Source organism: Enhydra lutris, unplaced genomic scaffold, assembly GCF_002288905.1.
Source record: "Enhydra lutris kenyoni isolate GAN:26980312 unplaced genomic scaffold, ASM228890v2 scaffoldscaffold22, whole genome shotgun sequence".
In the NCBI taxonomy this organism is placed as follows: domain Eukaryota; kingdom Metazoa; phylum Chordata; class Mammalia; order Carnivora; family Mustelidae; genus Enhydra; species Enhydra lutris.
Window position 1 is genome coordinate 5305785 of NW_019154106.1, and position 26509 is coordinate 5332293.

At 59.9% G+C, this 26509-nt stretch overlaps 1 protein-coding gene across 1 annotated transcript in view; it reads right to left on the reverse strand.

Moving 5' to 3' along the window:
- The window catches only part of LOC111149447 (G protein-coupled receptor kinase 2), a 19252-nt gene extending 2346 nt beyond the window's left edge, over window positions 1-16906 (reverse strand). The window contains exons 1-17 of the mRNA XM_022506534.1: window positions 16569-16906; window positions 6794-6870; window positions 4987-5060; window positions 4772-4873; window positions 4575-4649; window positions 4388-4449; window positions 3565-3616; window positions 3182-3273; window positions 2710-2809; window positions 2540-2618; window positions 2305-2435; window positions 1939-2033; window positions 1757-1864; window positions 1501-1567; window positions 1135-1235; window positions 311-377; window positions 136-231 (exon numbers count right to left, since the gene is read on the reverse strand). Coding sequence (XP_022362242.1) covers window positions 136-231; window positions 311-377; window positions 1135-1235; window positions 1501-1567; window positions 1757-1864; window positions 1939-2033; window positions 2305-2435; window positions 2540-2618; window positions 2710-2809; window positions 3182-3273; window positions 3565-3616; window positions 4388-4449; window positions 4575-4649; window positions 4772-4873; window positions 4987-5060; window positions 6794-6870; window positions 16569-16681 — 1491 coding nt within the window. The 5' untranslated portion in view covers window positions 16682-16906. The remainder of the gene's footprint in view (window positions 1-135; window positions 232-310; window positions 378-1134; window positions 1236-1500; window positions 1568-1756; window positions 1865-1938; window positions 2034-2304; window positions 2436-2539; window positions 2619-2709; window positions 2810-3181; window positions 3274-3564; window positions 3617-4387; window positions 4450-4574; window positions 4650-4771; window positions 4874-4986; window positions 5061-6793; window positions 6871-16568) is intronic.
- Window positions 16907-26509: the final 9603 nt, after the last annotated feature.

Sequence of the window (26509 nt, forward strand, 5' to 3'; positions counted from 1 at the left end):
GGGGGGGGGGGGGGGGGGGGGGGGGGGGGGGGGGGGGGAGGGGCCGGTCTGGTCCAACAGCCTCCCCATGCCCATGCCAGGCACGTTTGGAGAGGAGGAGCCTGAGGCCAGGCCAGGCAGGGGCGAGCCAGGTACCTTGATTCCTTTTGTGTCCTCCTCATCAAAGGAGCCAATGTCAAAGGCGTCAGCAGCGTTCACCTCCCCTCGAGGAGGGATCAGCGGGGGAGGGTACTGCAGCAGAACCCGGACTGGGCGTCAGCACGGGGCAGGGGCTCCCGGGGACCCGCCCGGCCCCAACCCAGGCTGGTACCTTCTGCAAGAAGACCATCTGCCAGTCCAGGGAGCGGAAGAAGGGGCTCTCCTTCACCTCCTGGGCCCTGCAGAGAGATGCGGGGCGTCAGGCCAGGGGTCGTGCCTGGGCACTGGAGCAGTAGCCCCAGTGAACTCCCAGGCCAGCCGTTCTTTGGCTCTGTCCCCTTGGGGAAGTTCCTTAAACTCTAGCCTGTTCCCTCAACTCTAAAACAGGGAGAGCAACAGTTCCCACACCACAGGGCTGCTGGGAGTTTTCATGTTTGTAAACATTGAAACATCACGCCCAGCAATTAGTAAATGGTTTTGTTTTTTTTTTTAAGATTTTATTTATTTATTTGTCAGAGAGAGTGAGCGAGTGCGCATGAGCAGGCAGAGTGACAGGCAGAGGCAGAGAGAGAAGCAGGCTCCCCGATGAGCAGGGAGCCTGATGTGGGACCCGATCCCAGGACCCTGGGATCATGACCTAAGCCAAAGGCAACGGCTTAACCAACTGAACCACCCAGGCATCCGGTAAATGTTTAATAAACACCAGAAGCTCTCATCATCATCATTACCATCACCATCTTTGTTCCAGGGGCCCCTTCTGGAAGCCGGCCCCAGCCAGCTCCAGCAGCTGCGACCCCAGACAACCCCAACCCCTGAGAACACAGGACAGGGCTGGTCACACCCCCACCCCGTGAGCAACTCAGAGGATACTGGCCCCAGGAGGGGGTCCCGGTGGTGGGACACAGGCCTCATCTTCAGGCCAGCCTAGTGGAGTGCCCACACAGCCGTGGCAGGGAAGACAGGCCTGGGACAGGGGCCCCGGCCCCAGACACGCACCCTCGGCCCAAGCAGCCCAGTCTCCGGTTGACATCCCTCTGCAGCAGCCCCTCCAGCAGGGAACGGAGCTCGGGGGAGAAGGAGTCGGGCAGCTCCACGGCCTGCAGGGAGGAGCGGACGTTGGCAGGGGCCGAAGAAGAGTCCTGGCCCCCGGCACAGAGAGACAGCGCCCAGCTTCCTCTCTCACCCCAGAAGGTATGTCTGTTCTGACAACACAGGGATGGGGAGCTTCTGGGGCAGGAGGCCAGAGTAAGGATGAGTGGCCCGAGTTTGGTGAGAACCGAGAGTCCACGGCCCAGACACGCACAGGAGACCCCAGCCCCACCGTGGCCCCCCGTGGACTCCACCCAGCCTCCCTATACTCACCATTGTCAATGTCATGCGGTCAATCTCATGCTTATCTTTGGTCTTGTGCTGCCGGAAGGGACTGTGCCTGGACAAGAGACACAAGGTCAGAGGACAGGAAAGGGGAAACTAAGGCAGGCAGCAAGAATGATTCTCATCTAACGTCAGGGATGGTGCCACCCTAACCCCCAAGCAGTGGAGGCACCCCTCCCCTAGGCCGCCCCCTGGACTGGGGAAGAGGTCCTCTCCCACTGCCCACCTGGGAGAGCCCACTCACCCCCGCAGCAACTTGAAAAGCATGCAGCCCAGGGAAAACCAGTCGGCACTGCTGTCATAGGCCACGCCCTTCTGCAGGACCTCGGGGGCCATGTACCCGTGGGTGCCCCTGTGGAAGCAAGGGGACCATAAGTGGATCGGGCCGAGGGCGCAGGAAAGGAGAGTGGGGGGCCGGGCACTCACACGCTGGCGTGGGGCTTCTTCTTGGAGAAGTCGCAGGCCAGGCCCAGGTCTGAGATGCGCACGTGGCCGTGCTCGTCCAGAAGGATGTTGGCTGGCTGTGGAGGAAGCCTAGTGAGCAGCCTCCGGGGCGGCCCAGGACCGAGTGTGGCCAGGCAAGATGCCCGTGAGGGTCAGGTCACTCTAGAGGGATCCGGGTGTCCAGGGATGAGGCCCTGGGCGAGACCTTCTCCTTCCCCCCCGCCCGTGACCGCCTGAATCTGGAAAATGGCTCGGTAGCAGGGATAGGAAGGGAGCGGCCGGCTGGCCTGTCCCCGCAGGCCCTGTGCCAGTCGCGCTGCGGGGCCGGGGTGGGGGCCGAAGCCTCACCTTCAGGTCCCGGTAGACGACGAAGCGGTTGTGCATGTGCTCCAGGCCCAGGATGATCTCGGCTGCGTAGAAGCGCATGTCGGCCTCGGAGAAGACTCCGTGCTGGGACAGGTGGTAGTGCAGGTCCCCGCCTGCGGGAGGCAGCCCCGCGGGGCTTAGGGGCGGCGCTCAGCTCCCTGGCCGGCCCCCAGCCCCGGGCGGGTGGGGTGAACCTGGGCCCAGGCCGTGCACTCACCGTTCATGAGATCGAGGATGAAGCTGAGCTTGTCCGGCGTGTGGAAGGCATACGACATGCAGACGATGAATGGGCAGTCCTAGGAGGACACGGGAGGGAGTGAGCGGAGCCGCGCCTGGCTCGGAACCGAAGGCTGCTGCGGTTGACGGGCCCGGGCCCTCCCGGCTCACCCCAGTGCTGACAAGGGACAGCATGATGCGCTCGTTCAAGGCCAGGGTCTCCCCCTGCTTCATCTTGATGCGCTTCTTATCCAGACACTTCATGGCGTACCTGGTGGGGGAGGAGGGGGGCAGGGGGGAGGGGCGGGGGTGCCGGTCAGTCAGTCAGTCCATATGCGCCTTCGCTCCTTCGGTGCAGAGCCCAGGGCTGCCTCTGGGAGTCAGCAGGGGCAGGGGGCAGTCCTTGGGGCTCTCGCAGTGAAAATTAGACACTGCGACAAGCCTAAGACCCATCGGAGTCAAGACAGAGCGACGGCAGGAGAAAGTGCTGGAGAGTCAGGGCTCTGGGGGCCTGTGCAGCGAGGAGCAGCACACCCGGGATGGAGAGGGACAGGAGCCTCCGCAGAGAGCCCCACGGACATCCCCAGGGGCCCTCCCTTCCTGAGGGCGTCCCACTCGACCCTGGCTCCGAGCCGGCGCTCACATCTTGCCCGTGTCGGCCTTCCGGCACCCGTACACCTCGCCGAAGCCGCCCCGCCCGATGATGCGGTGCACACTGAAGTCGTTCATGGTCAGCTGTGGGGGTGGTGACAGCAGGGGTCACTGCGGGCTGCCCAGGCCCCGCCTCGGGGTAAAGACACCCAGGCAGCAGGGGGCCAGTCCCATGCTGTAGGAGGGGGGCATATGCAGGGGCCCCCCATTCACCATGCACTTACCTACCCCGAGCCACCCCCACTGGGACCCCAGCACAGACCCCCTCAACCACCACCCTGTGGGCTGAGGGACAGACTCCCCTGCACCCCGCAGCCTGGGGAGGACAGCGGGGAGGGAGGGAGCACAGTCCTCCACGGCCACCACCCCACTCACATGGATGTTGAGCTCCACGTTCTTCCACTGACAAAACCGTGTGAATTTATCACTGTAAGAAAAGACCCAGGGCTCCGATGAGATTCAGAAAGTGGGCAAAATGGTGCCAGGTGCAAGCCTGCCCCATATCATGGCCGCTGCCTGCTGTCCCGAGCCTCAGTGGCCCCTCCCGGACTGCCTAGGCATAGCGCTGGCCCAGGTGGGGCCTGGCCACCTGCCGTCAGGTTTCAGGTAAGCCTGGAGAAGAGGTCCTCCGGTCTGATCCGGATCTCCTGCTACCATAGCTCTGATGGTGCTCAGCTCATCCCAGCTTGCATGCCTCTGGAGATGCAGCACTCACTCCCCCAAGGCTCCCACTCCACAGCTGGGCAGCTGGGACCTCGGAAAACTGTTCTTTCCATCAAGCTGAATTCGGCTTACAGCTCCCGCCCCGCAGGCTGGCTCCAGCCATGAGGGTCACAGTGGAGGACGCTGTGTCTTTTTGCGCCCACCCCTACTGTCACCCTGGTACTTCTCAGCCTAGATGGGCCCAGCAAGGTGCTAAACAGTCCTTGAGAGGGAAAGACACTTAGGTGGTCCCTCGCTCCCTGGGGACTCGCCCAGGACAGGCTCGGAGATATCTGTTGCCAAGAAGGCCAGGACGGGAGCACGCAGGACGTGACGCTAGGACGCTAGGAGCAGGACGCTAGGAGCCTGTCTGACTTTTGAGGGTGTCTGCCCAGGGCCCCGAGACCGAAGCAGGCTGCCTGCTCTCCCGCACACCATCCACACCTTCTCAGAACAGCCTCTTCCTCCCCTTCCCCTCCCGCACGTGCCCTCTCACCTCTCGATGAATTTCTGGAACACGTCCCCTCGGAGGTTCTGACAGATCTCTTCGATGTACGGCTAAGGGAGGAAGCTGGAGTTGGTGACAGAGCCAGACCAGGAGCTGACCAGGCTCCGTGACCTCGGCTGCCCAAGGGCGACCCTGGCTGGGCCGGGAGGCAGCGGGGCAGAGGCCCAGTACACACCTGGAAGAGATCCGGAGGCACCTGTTTCTTCACTAGGTGGCCCTGGACGTGCTCAGTGGCACTTTTCGAGAAGGGCTGGGGAAGACAGAGGCGGCTGTGAATTCTCCGCAGGGTCCTTGAATCCCATCCCAATGCCCAGGCCGCTGCGGGCTGGCACGTGGGTCTGGGTCTGAAGACAAGCGGGCCAGGGCACTCACATGCGAGCAGGCCAGCAGCTCCTTCATGATGTAGGTGTCGAAGACCTCCCGGCTGCGGGCCAAGCGCTCTTCCTCTGTCTCCAGCTTCTCGTATTTCTTGATCTAGACGACAAGACCCACACAGGTGACACGGAGGCGCCAGCGCCAGGCATCTTGCAGATTCAAACAAAAGCAGCCCAACCCCCTCCCCTCTCCCCAGGTCGCGGGGGCCTCACCTCCTCATAGAACTCCACCAAGGGCTTGGCCTCCTCTAGGTGTTTCAGGCAGAAGTCTCGGAAGAGCAGGTACCCTGAAAGCAAGTGTGTCGGGTCACGCGGAACCGTGCCCCTCGGAGGCCTTCCCATCACGGTGGGTGGCAAGGGCAGAACTGGGCAAGGACGATGGCCCTAGGCAGGGACTGGGCAAGCTTCTCAGTTCCAGGGTGAAGGGTGCCTGTGTCTCCACCCGCCCCCCAGAATCTGCTTCCTCGGGGGGCGGCTAGAAAGTGGCGCGCCCTCTGGGGAGGCAGAGGCTCGGGGCCGGCTCTGGCCGCCCGCCCTCCTGCTGCAGCCCCAGGTCTGCACCTGCTGCTCGAGGGTGACACGCCCACGGGGCAGGCTGCATGGGTGCTGATCCACCTGGGTCGGGCCAGCCACAGCAGGGGGGAGGCAGTCTCCCAGGGGGGCCTCTCCCTGGACACCCTCCCCCCCCGCCCCCGGTGTCTGGCTGACTTTCACAGTAGCCCTGAGAAACAGTTACCGAAACAGACTTCCAGGAGGCCTGTCAGGTGGGCATGAGTAGAACCTGGGAATCATCTACCCATTGGGAGGTCCTGGGAAAGACAGGCTGGGGGAGACTGGGAAGGTTAAGAGGTGGAGCAAGCTATGAGAAGGGCTTAGGAGGCCTCCCCCTTCCCTGGGCAGGTTAGGCCTCACCCCTCCCAGGGAACGGGGGCCTGAGGCCTGGCCCCAGAGCAGCCCTAAAGGTTCAAAGCAGAAGTAAGGGCAGTGCCCACTCCCTCCAGGCTGACATGGGGGACCAGGCTGGCACCGGTGGCTTCCAGGGGCACTACCTGTGGACGTCTACCAGAGCACACAGCCATCACCTTCAGTAAGGGTGGCCTGGCCTTCAGGTAATTGGTGACGTGGGTTTCCCAGTGGGCAAGGGGCTTTCACTGAGACCACCTCATCCGGCCCTCCACCAGTCCCGGGTAGCAGGGCTTCTGAGTCCTAATTCCCAGGTGAGGACACCAACAGGCTCAGAGATGTGAAGCGATGTGCTCGAGGTCACACAGCATAGGCCGAGGACCCAAACTGTGCTTCCTGATAGACTGATTCCCCAAGACTGACCTCCAGTGCCCGATCTGGCCAGGTCAGGCCAGGCCACTCCCATATCAGAGCTGAGATCCTGCTCTCTGCCAGGCCACATCAGGGCCGAGCTTCCCTGAGACCCACCCCACCCCACTCCTGCCCCGTGGGCCAGGTCTGCAGCCCCCTGGAGGGGGAGGAGAAGGAGGATCTCAGGGGCCAGCGGAGCAGGTTGCTCACAAAGAGGGCCCATGGGGGCGGGGGCGGCGACCACAGCTCGCCAGGCGCCACAGGAAGGGCCCCGCCCCTTCCTGTCAGTTCTACCAACGGGCCCGAGCAGCTGTGCCTGCGCCAAGGGGAAGCTGCAATTCTCAAAAACAAAAACCCCAAGGAGGAACTTCCCCGGCAGCCTGGAAGGTCGCTGGGCCCCCACCCCCTTCACGGGGCTCCCGGGGCCGACAGCCAGGGGCTAGGAGGCACGATGGGTCCCGGGCCTGGAGCAGCCCTGCTGCCAGCCTGGGAGACGGGGCGCTCGCAGCTGCCCTGCCCCATCGGAGAGGAGGCCGACCCTGGCTGGACCCTGAAAACAGAGGCTTGCCGACGGGGGTGGGGTGGGGGGGTGCGGGGGAGCAGGAAAGCAGCCTCAGGGGGTCCTCCTGCCCCCACTCCCCAGGGCCGGGGCAGCTGGACAGGGGTGGGATGTCCTCAGGGCCACCAGAGCTCTTCATATACTCACCCAGCTTCTGGGAGAAGATCTTCTCAAAGGTCACCTCGCCCCGGTCCTCAAGGTACTTCTGCATAACACTGCGGATACTGAGAGACGGGGGGCCTCGGTGAGCTAGAGCTCCCGGGGCTCCTACCAGGCCCACCAGGCCTGCTGGCCTGGAAGCCTGCAGCTTCCTCTCCCGGAATGCATACTGTCACCGCTGCCTCCAGGAAGGCAACCACCAGCCTGGGTCTGGTCACCACGTTCTGTCCCTCAAAGCCAGGCTGGCCAGCGTGGCTGCTCAGAAGTCGGGTACCGGCACCGCCTTGTGCCAGCTTCGGGGACCCGGCCAAGCTCCAGAGCCCGGCCTCACCCTCAGCAGGTGATGGATACCCCAGATGGGGCCCGACCTGACCGTCCCGTCCTGCTCGGCCGTCAAGTGGGCCGAAGCGCCGAGACACAGAAACGCTGCAGCATAGACCAAGCTCAGAGAGCTAAGGGAAAAGAGAGTCACCGAAGTCCCCAAGTTCTAGGATTCCACCATCTCATGTGTCCAGCACAGGCAAATCTACGGAGGCAGAAAGCAGACTAGTGGGTGCCCATGGCCTGGGGGAGAGGAGAGGAGTGATTGCTAACAGGCATGGGGTTTCTTTCTGGGGTGATGGAAATGCTCCGGAATGAGGTAGGGCAAGGGTTGCACAATGCCAAGATGTACTAAAATCCACTGGATTCTGCACTTTAAAATGATGGATTTTATGTTGCGTGAATCATATCTCAAAGTTTTTACACAGTAAAAAAGCAACAAAAGCCAAGCCTCAGTTCCTGGGTCCTGAACATCTGAATTAAACCTGTGCCCCCTCCCCCTGGGCTTCCTGGGAGGGCCGCAGGGGAGAGACTGGCTATTGTGACCACGAGACCCCAACCCAGCAGTCCCCATCCGAGAGCTCACCCTCAACACAAAGGACCATCTGGGCAGGCGACCTGGGGCTATGCCTCTTATCTCAGTGGTACCCTGCTGTCCCCTCCCGTCCCCTTCCTCACCTGCTGTCCCCTCCCCCACTCTCCCGGGCCACCTGCAGTCCTGCCTGGTCAGCCTGCCTGTCACGCTTCCCGAGGCCGGGCTCCTGAGGAACACTCCAGCCTTGTACCGGGGACCAAGCTGGGCCGGCGCACCTGAGGCCATGCCATGCTCACAGCCCTGAGGCCATGTGGGGCCACCGGCAGGCCACTGATAAAAGACACAGCAGCTGGTGAGAACCAGGATAACAGAGTCCGGGCTCTGCGCCCCCGCCTCCCCGCATCCCTTCTGGAACCCGGCTCAGGTCACCAGGGCCTGCCGCCCATCCTCTACTAGAAGGTTCCACACACCCCTGCCATTCAGGCAGGCCCTCCCAAGGAGCAAGTTCTGCTTCTGTGGCCCTGAGACGTTAGATGGTGCGTGGCAAAGCCTGATGGGAGACACGCAGGCAGGGAAGAGTGTTCTGGGCCGACGGGAGATGATGCATGGAGGAGGAACCGCACTGGGTTCCTCCCTGCAAACAGGATGTGAACAGGTGGCAAAGCCTGGGACAGATGGGGGGATGTGGGGACAAGGAGGGGAAGACCTTGCCAAGGGTGAGCAAGAGGCTATGAGGCGGGGGACGGGGCTCAGTCCAGGGCAGACGGAGTTCACTGGAGGCACCCAGAGGAGGAAGTCCAGGTGCGGAAGACGTGACAGGGGACCTGCAGGGAGGGGGAGAAACAGTGCAGGGCGGAGGCGGGCTCTGCCACTGGGCGGGCGGGAGAACAGACCGGGCCAGCCGGACAGCAGGCCGCCTACCAGGGTTTCACCCGTGAAGGGGTGTCTGAGGCCAGAGCGCTCCGGGCAGGGCCGGTGTGGTCCAGGGACACTGCCCAGCCTCTGGGACGGGGCTCGAAGGCAGGGGGACCCCTGCCCGTTTCCCCTCAGCGCTCTCCTTCTCCTTCCTCCTCCCAGCCAAGGGCCAGTGGCTCGGTGGCCCCGTGCTGCCTGAGCTGGTTCCCTGGGAAAGCAAGGATGGCCTCTGCCATGTGCAGCGGCTCAGAGGCCGGGAGGTGGCCCTCACCCAAGCCAGCACACCCTCCCCTCCGGAGTGCCACACACCAGCCCACACCCCCAGCCACTGACCAGAACACATCTCTTTGGCTCCACGACATTCAGGAGGCCCACTCTGTGCTTCACACACGGCAGGAGCTTGAAAACCCTGCCCCGGGGCCTGCAGATCAGAGACTGGAGCCCTATGGGTCCTTGTCCCGTGAGGGAACACACAGGACCTCCTTTTGGGAGGACAGTGGGACCGGCCTGGGGGGTGCGGGGTGCAGCAGAGCAACAGGGGCCCAAAGCAGGCGGAGAAGGTCCGGCAGGGTCTAAAGACCAGGCAGCCCAGAGTCAGAGTCTAAGCTTGGAGCCCTGGGACCCCACAAGGGACCAGTGCCTGAATTCCACCTGTGAAGTGGACCGGGAAGATGAGGTCCTCCCTACCCCTTGGCTCAGCTCTTAGCGTTGCACATCTGCACCCAATTCTGGGTTTGCGGACATTCTGGCCTACGGGAGGGGATGGACAAAGTAATAAAGAGGGACCAAAATATCACAAAACCATCAGATGGTGGTCAGGTGCGCTGCGGGGGGGGATGCCCAGACATAGGGGTACACACGACAGGCCAAGCAACTCCAGCCCCTGAAGGGTTACCCCACCAGCCCGCTGGGCTCAGCCCCTGCAGTGAGCACTGGGAACCCCGCCTGAGCCCCGCACTAGCTTCCCTGGAGCCAGCGAGACCGGCACCCACTCAGCGAAGACAACAGAGCAGGAATGCCCACCACTGCCCCCCCCCCCACAGGACCCCGCGGCCCCAAGAAGAACCGGGGACTAGACTTGCCAGGGAAATGCACTCTTAACAAGGGCCTGCAGACGAAGGAGCTGGGACAGTCGCCTCTCAGGGAGCCGGGCTCTGGCACAGCCTTCTCCCTTCCCAGTGACTCTGCTGGGGGCTCAGCCCAGGGAAGAGCAGAAAGTGGGGCCCGGGCTGGTGGGGGGGGGGCAGACCCCGCCTCCTCCCCGAAGCTGCACGGGACGGCCACGGCTCTCTCCCCAGCCCACAGCACTTCACTTTCTTCCTTAAAAAGAAAAAACTGTTTTCTAAATAAAATAAACAATCCCCCCTCCCCACCACCCAAACACAAGATCAGACCGAGCAGAGCCCTTGCATGGAAGGCCCCCAGAGCGGCGACGTCAGGGCTTCCTGTCCGCTCTCCTGGGGCCGGCAGCCGAGGGAGCCAGCAGGTCAGGAAAACGTGTTATGGGACACACTCGTGCCAGGGTGGCAAGTACAGGCTGGCACAGGAGGTGGTGGTGGCCTCCTGGGCTGGGTCACCTCCATCTCCAACACCCGCCCCGATACTGGGGGAGTCTAGAGTGGCGACGAGCCCAGAGCAGCATTCCTGCCCCCATCCAGGCCAGCGACTCCGATAGCGAGGAGCACGTGGCTGCCCGGTCAGCTCTGGGGGGTCAGGAGAGCCCAATGCCCTCCTCCTCCCCATCAGCAGGACTCTGAGGCTCCCGGGCTCTCTGGGGGAAAGGCCTGAGGCCTGAGCTCCGAATGGCTCTCCCCGGCCTCCTGCCCCAGGGGGCGGCCAGGCCTAGTCACAGGCTTTAAACGCGCAGTTTCCCCATTTGTGAAATGAGGATGTCAACAAAAGGCTGAACTTGCTACCACCACGCTGGCCGCTTCAAGAGCCTGCGAGGACACAGCAGCGGAACTCTCAGGATGCCAGCCTTGCTGTGAGAGCTGTCAGCTCACGTCCCCTCCTGGAGGCGGCCCTCCTCCTGGGAGGCCACGGCCTGTGCAGCTTCTAGAACATGATCCTGAGCTACTTGGTCTTTCTTGTTCGGGTCTCTGCTCCACAGCTCCACGTGCTATGGCCGGGGGCCTCCCAAGTGCCCTGGCGTGTTCTAACCAGGGCTGGGGCTGGGAGCACTCCCCGGGGCAGGTGCACGGTGCCAGGCCCCTCTGCGTACAAACCAGCCTCACACACTCATGTCAACCTGCCTCGGGGGCTTAGTGGGGGGTGCACAGAGCCCGGTATGTGCCCCAACAAAGCAGCAAGGGCCCCTCAGCAGGAGGGCCCGTCCTGCCACGACAGGGAGCTGCCAGACCCCGCTGCCCACAGCCAGGGCTGTTCGCTCCGGCCCCAGCTGCTCTAAGAAGCAGGTCAAGCTTGACGCTGAGGGAGAAAGCATGTCGTCCTCCCTCCCAGCCCGGAGTGCGGGCAGGGGTGACAGGATAGCAGGCAGGAAGGTGGTGAGGGCTGTGGGGGAGAACTTCCGGTAGCTTCTGGAACCATGTGGTTCAGAAGAAAAGCAAGGCCCCTTGCTCTATGGCACACAGGCCTGGCAAGATGATCTGGGCCCTCACAGGTGACTTCCACCCAGGGTCACAGACGGTTAGCTTGAGTGTGGACTGGGAGGGACAGCAGGGGTCAGAAGCAAATGCACTCGTCTTGCTGGTGAAGCCATCTCAGCTAGGAGCTGAGCGGCCTGCCCCCGCATCCCACACTGAGTGAGCGGCCAGAAAACGAAACCGCGTCCAACTCTCCCTGAGAAAAGGCGTCCCACTGGGCAGGGGCCTCCTGTCAACCTCTGCAGGAGGGCTGGGGGCAGGGTCCCCGAGGACCCCAGATTCATGCCCAGGCTGCCTCTCCCTCCATCCCCTGCTAGTGCCACGGGCAGTGGGCAGCATCGCTCCCAGCAGGCTCCGGGCAGCTTTGGTCGGCAGCTGGCAGGCCGGGGCCACGGTGGCCATGCTCCTGTGTGACAGGGACGCCAGGGTCGTGAAAGCCCAGGACGGCAGGTGGGCTCCAGACCTGGCGGGTCTGGAGCAGCCACCCTCTGGGACAGGCTGGTGAATGAGCCCGCCGAGCAGAGACCGTGGTGCGGATCCTCTGTGGCATTTCCAGGAAACCTGGCACCAAGGTGGCAGCAGTAGGAGGAAGTCCCCTGGGGCTTCTTATTAATATTTCTCAATGACTCTCCCTGGGGCTCACACAGTGTCCTCGGAGCTTAGAGCTGAGAAAAGGACCATGCACCAAATGGGGAAGACCAAGCCCTGGGCCCAGGCAGAGACCACGACAGCCCCGGCAGCGCCCACACAGGCCCCCTGCAGATGCCCGACGGAACATCCCAGGCTCCCACCAGTGCCGGGGCCCCAGAGCGGCTCCTGGAGGGATGTGTGGAAGAGGACACGTGTGCTGGCAGCCTGGTCACACGTCGCGGCTTCTGTGCTAATGTGCCGTGAGCACCGCACCCTGCGATTTGTTGCTATTATGTGAAAACTCACCCAGAGCAAAGTTCCAGGCCTCCTTGGCCCGGGGTTCCCAGGAAGAGGCTGTCCCCGACCCCGACCCCAACCCGGGTGGCCTCTGGGGCCCGAGAACGCCCCACTCAGACATGGTGCTGCTGATACTTGAACACCAGAAGGCTCGCTTGCGAAACCCTGCCCTCGGCCCACACAAAGGCTCCCCGTCGGGGCAGCAGCAGTGCCGAGGAGGCAGGTTACTGCTGTGGAAAAAGCTGCAGCCGGAGAGGTCATTTTTAGGGTCTCTTGCTGGAAACAGATCAGCGGTAACTCGAATGCAAGTCTGTCTTACGGGACTAGCAGAGAGGACAGTGGCCCCTGGGGGTCATGGGAAGAAGGGGGCAGGTGTGATGGAGGCTGTGCACTCCCCAGAGCCTCTCACGGGCTCCTGGCTTCTGCTGTTTGTTCCGAGGCAGGAGCAGAATATCCTGGAAGCACAGCCGCACGCGCGCAGCCCCTGGGTGCCCGGGGCGGGGAGGAACCGCCGGCTGCAGAGTGCCTACACCTGACGTCACCGGGAATTTACTACTAGGGATTGATCGTGCATTAATAGGACACGTTATTCCTGGTTTGACAGAGCCCAGATTCCCCTACACAGATTCCAACCTGTGATGCTCCCGCTCCCTTCAAATCGACTTCCTGAGGGAAGGACGGGAGGGCGGGCAGGCAACCGAATGGCAGAACTGCGAAGCCCTCCGCTCTGGAAAGAACAGATGGGAACAGACGTGCCAGGGACCCATTCCTGAGGAAGGCAGGGGCTTCAAAGGCCCAGAGGGAACGAGAGCCGACAGCCGACGGCCAAAAAGATCACCTTGTTCTGGGGATGGGGAGTTGAGGCGCAGAGCTACTACTGGGGTGGAAAGTTCTGGGTGAGGGATAAGGCTGGAAACGACAGGGTTCTGCTGGTGATGGAGAAGTGGAGGACGAAGGGAGGAAACCTTCCCCTGCTCCCCTTCTCCTCCCGCCCCCCTCCGCCCACAAATCAAGGGCAGAAAGTGCTGGAGGCAAAGAGTTAACAGGAACGAAGAAGAAGCAGAGGAAGAGTGGCCTGGTCTGGGAGACAGGGAAGCCAGAAGGGGCAGGAAGGAGGAAATCCATGGTGGGGGAGGGACCAGGAAAGAGCCGAGAAAATGGGAGGCTGCAAGAGGCCCCCCGGCTCCGACAAGCCGCTGCTGGGGCTGCCGCTGTCACCGGGGAGAGCAGAGGCATCTCCTGGGATGGCCCTAGCTAGGCTCCTCAGCCAGGAGCCCAGAGATTAATTACACACGGCCTCCGTGGTCATATTAAGCAAATGACAGTAATTACAGGGCCGCTGCTGGTGGAGGGAGACAGCAGCTCCTTCGGGGAGAAGCACAGACCACAGGCCTGCGAGCGGAGGGAGCACGGACAGGGCGTCAGGGCAGGGCCAGCCCCTGGCTTTCCCGAGCTGGGAACAGAGGCAGGCGCACACAGGAAAAGGGACAGGCTGGTACGGCAGTGGGCTCAGAAGCCGGGTATCCTGTCTCCCAGCGACACAACACCGCCTCCTCCCATGAGAAGGCCGAGCAATGGGTCTGTTTCCTCGGATCCTCTAGGGTGACAGAAGGGGAGGACCCGGTGCCAGCTCAAAGTGGCACCATGCCTGCCCAGCAGCTCCTGCTCCTAGCCCTGCGAAGTCAGAGCTGATGCCAGCCCCAGCTCTGGGCCAAGCCACAACCTGGGCACCAGCGGCAGGGAGGCTGCCAAGATGGACCACCCCAAGGTGGGACCGGCTCCAAATGGCACCTTGTCATGGACAAACCACGGCCTTTCTCCCTGACCCTGGCCTTGTGGGTAAGGGGAAGCCGGGCCTCCTCTCCGCTCTAGCTTTGCCAGAGCGCCTCTGCCCCAGAGGACCGGGTGGGGGCTGAGCCCTGTGAACCAGGGCAGCTGACAGCCCAGGGGGCTGAGATCACGGAGCCCAGATCATGGCTCCCTGGGCAAGGGGTGCCGGAGGGGAGAGCAGACGTGTACAGGGGTGTGTGGAGGAAATGAAGCATCACAAGGGGGCCAGAGACCTGAGTTCAAATTCCAGCTCACCTCCGGGCCTAAGTCCGCTCCCCTCCCCTAGCCTTGGTTGCTTCAAACATTAAATGGGAGAACACCGCCCCCCGGGCCTGCTTCCCACAGTTGTGAGAAAAATAAAATGGAGTAGCAACAGCTTTGGTAACCGGGAAGTGCCAGGCAAACGTGAGACACCGTCATCGTGACCTTCCAGGGCAGGAGGCATTTGACCCACTGGACGTGCAAAGCACAAAGGAAAAGGTGGCATGTCCACAGGGGTAGGAGAGGCCTGGCCTTAGCTCACCGACAGGGACTACCAGAGCTTCTTTCCATCTCGCAGACGTGGTAACCTGTCCCACAGTGCACTGTTCGATGGTGACCCCACGTGAGAACCCATGGCACCTAGCTGTCAGTCTCCTGCTGTTCCCCGAAAACTCCCAGCCTGCTTCCAGCAGTCACCTAGTCCTGACGTTTCTTGGGCAACTACTGCACGCAAGGGATGGCCTTGCCAACTTCACAGGTTGGCTTTTGGATCAACTGAGATGACAGATGTCAAAATAAATAATAAATTATTATAATTTCCACCATCCTTCCTACCAGCACCATCACTACCACAGATGGCAAAGGGGACAGGAAAAGAGGAACAGCTCGTTTCTCAGGGTTCTAACACCTGCAGAGCCAACCCAAGGCGGGGCCCCATCAGGAGCAATGCATTCTGGGGAGAGATTGCCCAAACACAGAGAGTTCCAGAAAAGGCTCTGCCTGACACTTTGCAGAACTCCAAGGGTCTCAAGGCCACAGCCACCAAGGAGAGCCGTTGTGAGCCCCAGAAGTTGACTCCCCGCACCCCCCCCAGCTTCCTCCCTCGTGGCTCTGTCACTTCTGAACGTATTTTTGTTCTAACTGTCGCTGCTCCCTGGACAGCCCCCAGCTGACAGTCAGCCTGGTTCCTGTTTTGAGAAATCTGATTGCAAATGTCTTTAAAAAAAAAAAAAACGGCCCTAACGGCCTTTTCAAAATGCAGACCAATTTTCCTCTCCCAGGGCTGGTGTTCAGTCAATCCGAAACCCAGTGAACAGCGCACAGAGAAGGGCACCAGAGAGGTAGGCACAGCACTCCCCGAAGCTCTGGGCTCAGCCTCAAACACTCAGGGTGCCACAGGGTCCCAACCCCCCCTTTCACCCTATCCACATTTCACAGATGAGAAAACTGAGGCCCAGAAACAGGAAGAGACTTGCCCAAAGTCCCATGATAAGACCACGACAGCCAGGACAGGACCAGGCTCCCAGGCCAGCCAAGCTTCCACCATGCCAACTTCCAGGCATGAGCAATCGGGGGCGGGGGGGGGGTGCACACAGCTCCCGCAGAGGCAGAATGGCCAGGCCCCCGTGCAGGCCTGCGTGGAAGTAGAAGCCAGAAGTCCTCTGGGGACCAGGCGCCACCCCGGATCGCCTGTGACACCGGGCAAGCCATGCACGTCTGGGGCTTCAGCTTCCCCACCTGTTCCATGGAGACAAACGCACACCTGTCCTACCTGCTCACTGCCTACCTCAAGGCTCAAACAACAGGAAAATACAGGAGAAGCCATAAAATGCTGGCCAAGCCTCAGCCCTGGTCCGTATCCTGACCAGAACGTGTCTACATCCTGAGCAGTCAAACTTTCATACTAGGTGTAGTGACATTGTCGTCTCAGGGAGAGGTGGCAGCCGTGGTCCAGCTGCTGCAGAGGTGCGGGGATGTCCTCTGGCAAACAGCACCCACAGGGCACCAGAGGCGGCCGGCCAGAGGAGGAATTGGAGGAGAGAGGGGCAGTGGGGGGTCTGCCTCCCCACCAGGCTCTGGAACACACCACACCCTGCTCCCCACCACCACCCTGGCTCCCAAGGCACTCTCGAGCCCGACCCCAAGCCCGTGAGCCAGCAGAAGGCTGGGGAAGACCGGGAAGACTTGCTGCCTCCCCCAAAACCCGCACAAGTGCCGACCAAAGGGGGCCCAGCAGTGGGGGTAGTGGAACCCAAGGCGGGGTGCCGGGAGTCGGGAAAGCAAAGAGATGGGTGATGGAGTCAGGCCAGGTAGACGGTGGCAGGCAGAGGAGGGGACCGCACGAGGACCGAGGGCTACCGAGAGGGGCAGGGAGGGCAGCATGGGGCCCCGTGGGAGAGAGCAGGGGCGCGGAGCTGGCGGACGCGAGGGCAGGCAGCGTGCAGAAGGGAAGGAGGAAGCGGGGCAGGGGGCACTGCGCGGCTCGGGGAGCCAGGGGGCCGGGGCGCTCGGGCTTCAGGTGCGCTGGGCCCGGGGCCGCAGGGGTCCGGTCGGAGCGGCCGGGCCCCGAGCGGAGGCTGGGGCACGGGGGGGGCGGTCAGGGGCCGCGGGCGCGGGGTTCGGGGAGCGGGCCCGGCCGCGGCCGCCTCACCTGGGCTCGGGCAGCAGGATCTTCTTGCTGGCGCGCGCGGCCGGCGTGGCCTTGCTCTTCTCCATGGCCATCAGGTAGCTCACGTCGGCCAGCACCGCCTCCAGGTCCGCCATCTTGGCGGCGGCGGCGGCCTCTCCCGCCGCTCGGCTCCGCTCCGCTCCGCTCGGCGCGCTCGGCCCGGCCCGGCCGCTCCGTCGGCCTCGGGCGCCGCCGCCCGCCTGGCCCCGCTCGGCGCCCGCGGCTCCGCTCGCCGCGGCTCACAGGCGGCGCCGCCCCCATGGCGCCGGCTCGGGCCCGGCCCCGGCTCGCTCCGCTCCCGCCGGGACTGCAGTCGGGCCGCCGCCGCCGCCGCCGCCGCCGCCGCCACCGCCGCCGCCGCCGCCGCCGCCGCCCGCGCCCCGGAGCCGCCGCCGCCTCCGGCCCCGCCTGCCGCGCACAGCGCCAGCGAGCCCGCGAGGGGCCGGGCGCGCGGGCGGGCGGGCAGGCGGGCGGGCGGCGGCGCCCCCTGGAGGCCGCGCGGGCTGGCCCGAGCCTGACCCCCCCGCGGCCGGAGCAGACCCTTTCTCAGACCTGACCCCGACCCCGACCCCGACGTGCCGTGACCCCGACTCCAGATCTGGAACTCCCCGGGGAACCCGGGACATAAGAAGACCCTGGACCCAGACCCTGACCACAACTCGGATCCCAACTCGGATCTGAGACCCCACAATGGACCCCGGCCCTCACTCCAGACTTAACACTTCAGAACATGATCTCCAAGACTTGGACCTCAGCCCTTGGACATAACCCCTGACTTCCGAACCTTGGTCGAAGTCCACGACCTGACATTAGACCTGGATAACATTCCTGACCCCAGCCTCCAGAAAGGACCCCAAGCCCAGACCTCAGACCATTGTCTTAGACTCTGTGACCTGAGATCACAACCCTTTGTCCTGCCCTCACTCCACACCGAGACCTTGACACTGACCTCAGACCCCCAATAGGACCCCAGATCTAGTTTTTTTTTTTTTTTTTAAGATTTTATTTATTTATTTGACAGAGAGATCACAAGCAGGCAGAGAGGCAGGCAGAGAGAGAGGAGGAAGCAGGCTCCCTGCTGAGCAGAGAGCCGGATGCGGGGCTCGATCCCAGGATTCTGAGATCATGACCTGAGCCGAAGGCAGCGGCTTAACCCACTGAGCCACCCAGGCGCCCCCCCAGATCTAGTTTTTGGACCATGACCTCAAACACTGATTCCATCCTGGTTACTAACCCCAACTTTGATTCCCACCCTGGCCCCAGACCATGGTCATGACCCTAAACCCTGGGCTTAGACCATCAACCCCAAGCACCAGACCTGAACTTGGACCATCAACCCCAGACAAGAGTTCCAGACCCAACATCAAGAACTCTGTACACAGAACCAGGACCAGGATATCCAACCAGGGGCCCAGTCTGAACCTAGAACACTTAACAGGTCATCATGAACTTGGGACTTGACCACTGCAGTCAGGTTCCAGGCCTACCCCAGCCCCAACCTCACTCCTCCTGCTTTAGACCCAGCTTTTGCCCCAGGATTCCCATGCAGGACAAAGGGCCCCTTGCCAACCCTCACCCTCCCTGGACCAGCTTGTGGACCCAGGTCCCTGGCCTGCAGCTCCAACCACCCATGAAATCTTAATGGAATCATCATGATTCCACAACATGGAATCGAAACTCTCTCAGCCTGGGAGGACAAAGGAGTGTCAGTGCTGCCTGGTAAGGGAAACTCGCCGTACTGAAAGGACTCGAGGAAGGGGTGGGGGGGGGGAATCCATGTGTCTCAGAGCAGCACCCCCATCTCATCTCAACATGCCCCTCTCTAGCGCCTTTCCTCCTCTGCTTTCCAGGATGACAAGATCCCTTCCCAGTCCTTGAGTTTGAGCTTGAGGCCCATGTCAGTTTGTGGGCCAGTAACCAGGACCCTTTTGCAAACAGAGCCCCCTCTCTGTGCATTTCTCAGGTAACCTTCTGAGATCAGCACCAGAGCACATCAGAAATAATCAGGTCCCTTCTCAGTGGGTAACACTACCATCCCCCCAGATACACAGGTCAGAACTCCAGGCATCATCTCTGACAACTGACAATGTCCTAGTCTCCTGGCCTGATCTCTCACCACACCCTCTCGTCTGGCCTGAGAATCTTCTTAAACCTGTCCACTTCTCAGGGTCCCCATAGCCGCTGCTGTGACGCAAGCCCTGGCCAGAGACACCTTTCCCAAATCTAGACCTGATGGACTTACTAAGGATTTGGGGAGCTGCTGACGGGGGGGAGGGGGGTGCGCAGGGGGGCTCTGGGTTCCCACCCCCTCTGCTCAAAGCAGAGTTCCTTAAGTCAAGGAGCTGGGATGACTGGACCCTGCTCCCCTCTCCTGCTTGTGCTGCCACGATTCTCTGCACCTGGGATCCCCCCACCAGCCCACGCATCCTTCTCACCTCTGCTCCTTTATTCTTTCCTCTTCGGACAAGCGCTCCAGTTCTGCACTTAGCCCCGGCTTCCTTGATTTGAAAACAACATCCGTTACAAAATGTATCATTCCAAGTTTTTGACTGGGGTGGTGGGGACTGGGTGGTTGAAGTTTCCTTAAATGTTTGTATCAACTGGAAAATGCATCCTGATGTTGGGGAATGCTGATTTAAAAAGAAAACAAAAAGGTACATACAATCTCCAACTGTAACTGATGTTCCCAGTTCTCCCCTTGCCCCAGTGCCCACCACGGGACCCCACATAGAAAGGAATAGTCTGTGTTTGATGAATGAATGAATGACGAGTGAATGAGCTCCTCAGCCCAAGCAGAGTCTGAGGCTGAACAGAGCAGGTGGTGCAAAAAAAAAAAAAAAAAAAAGGATGCCACAGCAGGAGGCCTCTAACCTCCCCTCCTCCTGCCCCACCCCAACTCTCCAACTCTTAGGGACTGACTCCAGCCACACGCTGGCCCCGGTTTTCTGGAGCAGCCCCTTATTTTTAAAATTCTTCCTGAGGGGGCCTGGCTGGCTCAGTTGGTAGAGCTTGCGACTTTTGATCTCAGGGTTGTAAATTCAAGCCTCACACTGAGGGTAGAGATTACTTAAAAAAATAATAAGGGGCACCTGGGCGGCACAGTTAAGTGTCTGACTCTTGGTTTCAGCTCAGGCTGTGATCTGGGGTTAATGAGATCGAACCCCGCAGCCCCCAGGCTCCATGCTCAGTGGGGAGTCTGCTTAAAGCTACCTCTCCCTGGTCCTTTGCCCCTCCCCCCCCACCGTGAATTTGTGTGCGCACATGCTCTCTTTCCCTCAAATAAATAAATAAATCTTTAAAAATATTAAAAAAAAAATAAAAAAATAAAAAAAAATATAAATAAAGGGGCGCCTGGGTGGCTCAGTGGGTTAAAGCCTCTGCCTTCGGCTGGGGTCATGATCCGAGTCCTGGGATCGAGTCCCGCATCAGGCTCTCTGCTCAGTGGGGAGCCTGCTTCCTCCTCTCTCTGCCTGCTTCTTTGCCTACTTGTGATCTCTTGTCTGTCAAATAAATAAAATCTTTAAAATATATATATAAATAAAAATATAAATAAATAAATATTTGAAAAAATTAAATTCTTCTTCATCAACTTGTCCCTTTGGGTTCTGAAAGGCCAGCCATCCTGGCCCAGGAGGTCGTTCTTCCCTCCCCTCACCACCTGAAAACCCCATCCCAGCCCTGCCCGGGCCCCGGCAGGCCTGAAGCCCGGGTCCTTAGACGGGGAGCCAGTCCTCCAGGACAGCCCTCGCGATTCCGTTAACCCGGAAGCACGGCTGGGGGAGCCCTGGCTGGGAAGAGGTTGAGGGGAGTCCCTGGCCTGGGGCAGGCTGTTTTGGGGGGATGGTGCTGCCCCCTGGTGGTCGAGGAAAGGCCGATTGTAAACTCGTCTTTGCAGCTTCAGACATTCCTTCTCTTAAAAAACCTTAGTGTTGGCCCAGCTGGGATGCTGGGAGGGAAGGAGTGGAACCCCATCTTTGCCCAGCTGGCAGGCCCGCAGACACACCACTACCTGGCATCTCTCTCAGATGACTGTAGGTGTTGCTGACCTCACGCATCCCACGCACAGCTCTGGCTCCCACCACCCAGGCGGTCCAACCTGCTCCTCTCTCCCACCTACCCATCCCAGTCGTGGTTCCTCCTTCTTCCAAAACCTAGGAGTCACCCTTGAATCCTCTCCTCCCTCATCTGCCACTGCCCCCACTCATACTCCTGCTGTCATCTGGCGTGTCTGCCTCCCAAGTATACCCTGCGTCCTTCCACTGCGTCCTGCTGAGCCCCATCCAAGTCCCACCATCTCCAGCCTGGGGCTGATACCTGCACCAGCCTCCTCGCTGGGCTCCCGGCCTCTCCTCTAGCCAGTTTCTACAGGCCTAAAGCAAACCCCACCTCCAGTGACTGCCTCTGCACTAAGGAAAGATACCCCATGACCAGGACCGACAGGGTCTGGCCCCTGCCTGCCTCTCTAACTCAACTCCATCTTCCCTTCCCCCAGCCTCTTAGTCTCTGGTCATTCTGGTCTTCCCTCACTACAATAAGCCAAGTTTATTTCCACTTCTGGGGTTTTGACTTTATAATTCTCCTTGCCTGGAATGTTGCTCCCCTCCTTGCTGTCCAGGAAGGCTCCTGTTCACTCCGTGTCTCTTTGGCTGAGAGGTTCCTGCTCAGGGGGCTCTCCCTTGGTGCCCCTGTTTGCTGTGGTCACTGCATCAGTCCTCACACCCAGCATGGGGCCTGGCACAAAGTTATGCTCGCAAGAGAAACCGGATTTAGTGGTGGCCCAGTCCTGTAAGGAAGACCTCTCAAAGTACACCTCCAATGAAGCTGGCAAGAGCTACACTGTAAGGAGGTGGGTGGGCAGAGAGGGCAGGGGAGAGGCGGGGAAAGTCTTTCAGAGATTTTTATTTATTTATTTATTTAATTTATTTGACAGAGAGAGATCGCAAGTAGGCAGAAAGGCAGGCAGAGAGAGAGGAAGGAAAGCAGGCTCCTTGCCGAGCAGAGAGCCCGATGTGGGGCTCGATCCCAGGACCCTGGAATCATGAACTGAGCCGAAGGCAGAGGCTTTAACCCACTGAGCCACCCAGGGGCCCCAAGGCAGGGAAAGTCTTGAACTTGACATTGTGTGTGCATAATAAGCATGTGTCAGGTTGGGGTGAGGACAGACATGTGCCCGGACCCAGGAGTGCCAGTTGCCTCCTGCGGGGGCCTCCTAGGCTTTGAAGATCCAAGAGGATAAGCTCGGAGGCTTCCCTGACCTCATCAGCGTTGTCTGGATTGACAGGGAGAAACTCCTGTCTAACATGGACAGCTACCTCTCTGATGTCTAGGGCTTAGACGGGTGCCAGGCTCTTCCTGGGATGGCAGAAGTTCACTCGCTCACTCCTCCGAAAATATTTGTTGAGCTCCTACTACATGCTAAGCACTGGTGCTTGGCCTTGAGGATCCAACACAGGGAGAGACAAACAGTGAACTTACAGGCAAAATACACATAATAATAACCGCTGACATTTATCGTGTTCTCAGTCTCTGCGGAGCACTGTTGCTAGAGCCCAGATGATCTCATTTCATGCTCAAAACATCCTTATGAGGCAGGTGACAAGTTATAAGAGCCAGGAGGGGCGCCTGGGGGGCTCAGTCGGTTAAGCAGGGAGCGGGGTGGGGTGGAGGGGACACTTTTGGTTTCCGCTGGGGTGGTGGGATCCAGCCCCAGGATGGGCTCCGTGCTCCTCGTGATCTGCTTGTTCCTCTTCCTCGTCCTCTGCCCCTTCCGCTGCTTATGCACACACACTCTCTCTAAAATAAATAAATAAAATCTTGGGGAAAAAGCAAGCAAGCAAGCAAGCAAGCGAGCAAGCCAGGAGCCTTCTCCTGTAAATCAGGGATACCTCCAAGGAAGGGCGTTTTTGCCGGAGCCAGAAGGATGGGAGGGAAACAGCTTTGTTTTAGGGCAGGGAAAAGAGTTTTTCGGGCATGTGGAACAGGAAGTTAAGTGCGAAGGCCCTGAGGGAGGAAATGGCTCTAGTATCCAGTAGGCTTGACTCTCCAGGACGCTGGTCCTATGCTCCCATCCGCAAAGTCCAAGGCCCTTCCTGGCCCCTTGGCTCCCAGACACCCGCCCACAATTCCGGGCCGGGCTTCCAGACAGCCTGCTCCGCCCGACCCGCTCTCTGGAGCAGCGCCTCTCCGTGGAACCCTCCGGAAGGTCACGCAGTCCCCGCACTGCCCCGGGGCCTCTTGTCTCCCTTTCCGCCTCTGAGAGAGCCTTAGCTAGGCCTGGGCCCCAGCATGTGGCCCCACGAGATTAGAGCCCCGCCCCCGGCCCCGCCCCCGCCCGCGCCCCGGCCCCGCCCCCGGCCCCGCCCCCGGCCCCGCCCTGGCCTCCGTGGCGCCCCGCACCCGGCCGTCTCTAGCGCGCGTGCGCCCCGGCGCCCCCGGCTCCGCCCGCCTCTGGAATCGTCCGTGTTCTCGCAGGGAGCGTTTGTTTCCTGGCGCCCCAGACCCCCCTGTGAGTGTCCGAAGCGTGGTCTCGTAGCCCCCACGGGCCTCATGCTGTGGCCCGTGGTACTACTTGTGTCGCGGAGAGGGAGGACGTGTGCGGAGAAGACCTGGGGTCCCATGCGAGTGCTGCTTGCTACTGTCCGGGCTGGATGCCCAGCCAAGTTACTTAACCTTTCAGAGACTTGCGTTTCTCTTCCTTGCCCTCCGGCCTGACCTCACCGGATCGCTCTGAGAATTAAGGGAGATGCTGTGTGTGCAGTGGTGGGCGGGACAGACGGCTTGCTGAGTGGCCACTGTCACACGTGGAGTATGTGGGCCTCACTTGTATCTCCCTCTGTGTGTCCTCTATGGCCTCTTTTCTCCCCTCTCCTCTTCTCTCCCTTTCCTTCTCTGGATCTTTTGGGGTGTTTTCCTCTGTGTGTCTATGTCTCTTTCCACTTCTGTCCTTCTGTCTTGCCATCCTAGCACTCCGATGACACATACCCTGGGGGAGGGCAGCTGGACCATCCAGCCCCCTGTAACTCCCTGGAATGGGCAGGTGGCAGAGGCAGAAGCTGGGTGACAGCGCCAGGCTGAGAGCAAACCCAGGTGCTCCCGACCTCGGGCGCCTGCCGTCACTGTTTCCTGCCCACTCGGGTGTCAATGCTGAGCTTTCCTTCTGGGCTGGGGCACCTGGAAAGGTGAAGGTAGGATGGGTCTCTCCAGCCAGGAAGTGCCAGGCCTGCTCTGCTGCTGGCCTCCCAAGTGACACTTAGCACAGAGCTGGCCTGGGAGGGAGGGCGAGAGCTGCATGTACATAGACTGCAAATGAACTCCCGGGCTCCTTGTTTAAAAAAAGAGAAGAGCGTTTGAAGATGGCGATAGCAGAGCATTCCACTGAGTGTGGGATCCTTCTGCGTGCAGGGCCCTGTAAGGCCATGTTCTTATCCCACCACTCCTGGAACTGATGAAGTGGGAGGTTGAGCTAGCTCAGGCGAGCCCCACCCTCAAGAAGGGCTTGGGAGAGCTGGGGTCAAGGCTGTAGGCCCTGGCCTAGTGTTCGCATGCAGCCCAGCTCGGCCACTGACTCTAGAGCCTTGCTTCCTCTCGGAACCTTGGTTTTGTCATCTCTAGAATGAAGGCACCTGCTCCCTGGGCTGGGGTGTGAATGAAATGTCATCACTCGAGAGCCTAGGGAGCCAGGTGGATAGGACTGACTCCGGGGCCCGCCTTAAGGTTGGTTTTATTATAGCCAGGACACTTCAGCTAGCTGCTCGGTATCCATAACTCAGTTAGTTCTTCACCTTTATTTTATTTTAAAGATTTTATTTATTTATTTGACAGAGAGATCACAAGTAGGCAGAGAGGCAGGGAGAGAGACAGAGAGAGGGGGGTAAGCAGGCTCCCTGCTGAGCAGAGCGCCTGATGCGGAGCTCGATCCCAGGACCCTGAGATCATGATCTGAGCCGAAGGCAGAGGCTTAACCCACTGAGTCACCCAGGCGCCCCCCCCTTTTTTTTTCTTTTAAGATTTTATTTGAAAGAGAGCATGAGTTGAGGGGAGGGGCAGAGGGACAAGCAGACTCCCTGCCCACCCAGCACCTCAGGTACCAGCTGCTTTTACTACATTGTTGATGCCAACAAAAGGCACAGAATGTCCAAATTAATCCGTTTTGGGTGGAGGGGAAATGGAGGAAGAGGTTTGAAGGAAATTCATAGTTTTAGTGAGAGTAGCATATCCTAACCCGAGCAAGCCCGGGACCGTGGGATCATGACCCGAGCCGAAGGCAGAGGCTTTAACCCACTGAGCCACCCAGGCGCCCCAGATTACTTAAGATTTTTGAGTGTGCTTTAGGAAGAGTAATTCATAGCTGAAGGCTATGTGAGTTTTGAGAGGGTGGCGAGACGGACTGCACTGGGAACAGATGGGCCTCTGGGGATCTGAGCTACTGCTGGGCGCATCACCTATTAGGTGTCAGGCTTTGCACCAGCTGCTGGAGATGATGTGGGGAGCAACACAGGCTGATCTCAGTCCTCGTGGAGCTTCCCGGCTAGCTGGGGAGATGACCTTAGCGTCCTAAAAACTAGTAGGGTACTGTGGGAGCACAGGACTAGTCTAGAACAGGGCGGGAGGTGGCTTTCCAGAGGAAGGTAACAGATAAATTGAGGCAGGTGTACCAGCAGAGGGAATAGCAAAGGCCCAGAAAGGGTTGGACTGAAAAAAGGTAGGTATGGGTAGAGAGGAGTCCGAGGGGCAAATGGTGAGTGAGGAAGCTTGAGGCCTTTGTCCTGAGAAACATAGCAATAGGTTTTAAGCAAAGGAGTCAAATCTAAGAGAAATGTTCAGGCTGCCAACATGGTGGGCAGGGGTTGAACTGGAGGCCGGGAGGCACTCAGGGCTCTTGCTGTGATCAAAGTTCCAGAAATGGTGGCTTTGAGTAGGGTGGCAGAGATGAAGCCACCTAGAGGCAGATGGGTTTCTGAGACAGTTAAGCTGCAAACCTGACTCCCTTCCTTCCTTCCTTCCCTGACAACATCTGACCACCACCACATCCATTTCCATCCTCAAGAAAGCAACATGAAATCAACTAACTCCTTGTCCAAGACCCTGTCCTTTTCTAGAACGTGCAGAGCTGGAGCTTGGGGAGTAGGATGGGCAGGGATTCCCCACTCCTTTGAAGGTAGTGGTGGAAGCCAACTCAAGACCTCCCAGATGTGAGTGCGGCTCTCTGGATATGCTGCCATCAGGGCTGGGGTGGTAGTCGGCTGGCAGCACCGAGCACACTGATCTAAAGGCTGCAGGCTGGTACTCAACAAGCCAAGTGATGAGAAGCAGCAAGATGTGGTGGGACCAATACTGACTGGAGACTGTCTGGTCCAGACCTTGCTCAGTGACCTTGAGCAGGCAAGATCAATGGGTCTGCTCTGCAGCTTTAGCGGGTGGAGGTTGGTTGGCCTTGGATCTCCAGGGATGGTAAGATTAGAAATTCCCAGGCCTTCTCAGCACAGCACCATGGGAGGGGGGCGGGGACTACAGGGAATCAGGTAATCACATTTGCACATTCATTACAATGTTCGCGGTGATGAAGTAAAATAGCATGGTGTTTCTAAAAGCAAGTAATGTTTTTTGACATTAAAAAAAAAAAAAAAAAAGGAAAGGCAAGTAGTACAGGCCCGTGATGGTTCTGCTGCTTCTCCTCCGAGGATCAAACAGGCAACCCTTGACCTTGGTCTCTAGCACCAGAGCCTCCATGACCTTCTGACACTCAGGCACACACACACACACACACACACACAGACACACACACACCCCAACGCAGAAAAGGTTTTGTTCTTTAGTTTTTAAAGTCTTTTTATTAAAAAAAAAAAAAAAGAAAGAAAAAGAAAAAGAAAAAAAGAAAAACACCCAAACCCCAAAAAACCCAAATCAAAATATTTCCCATCGGA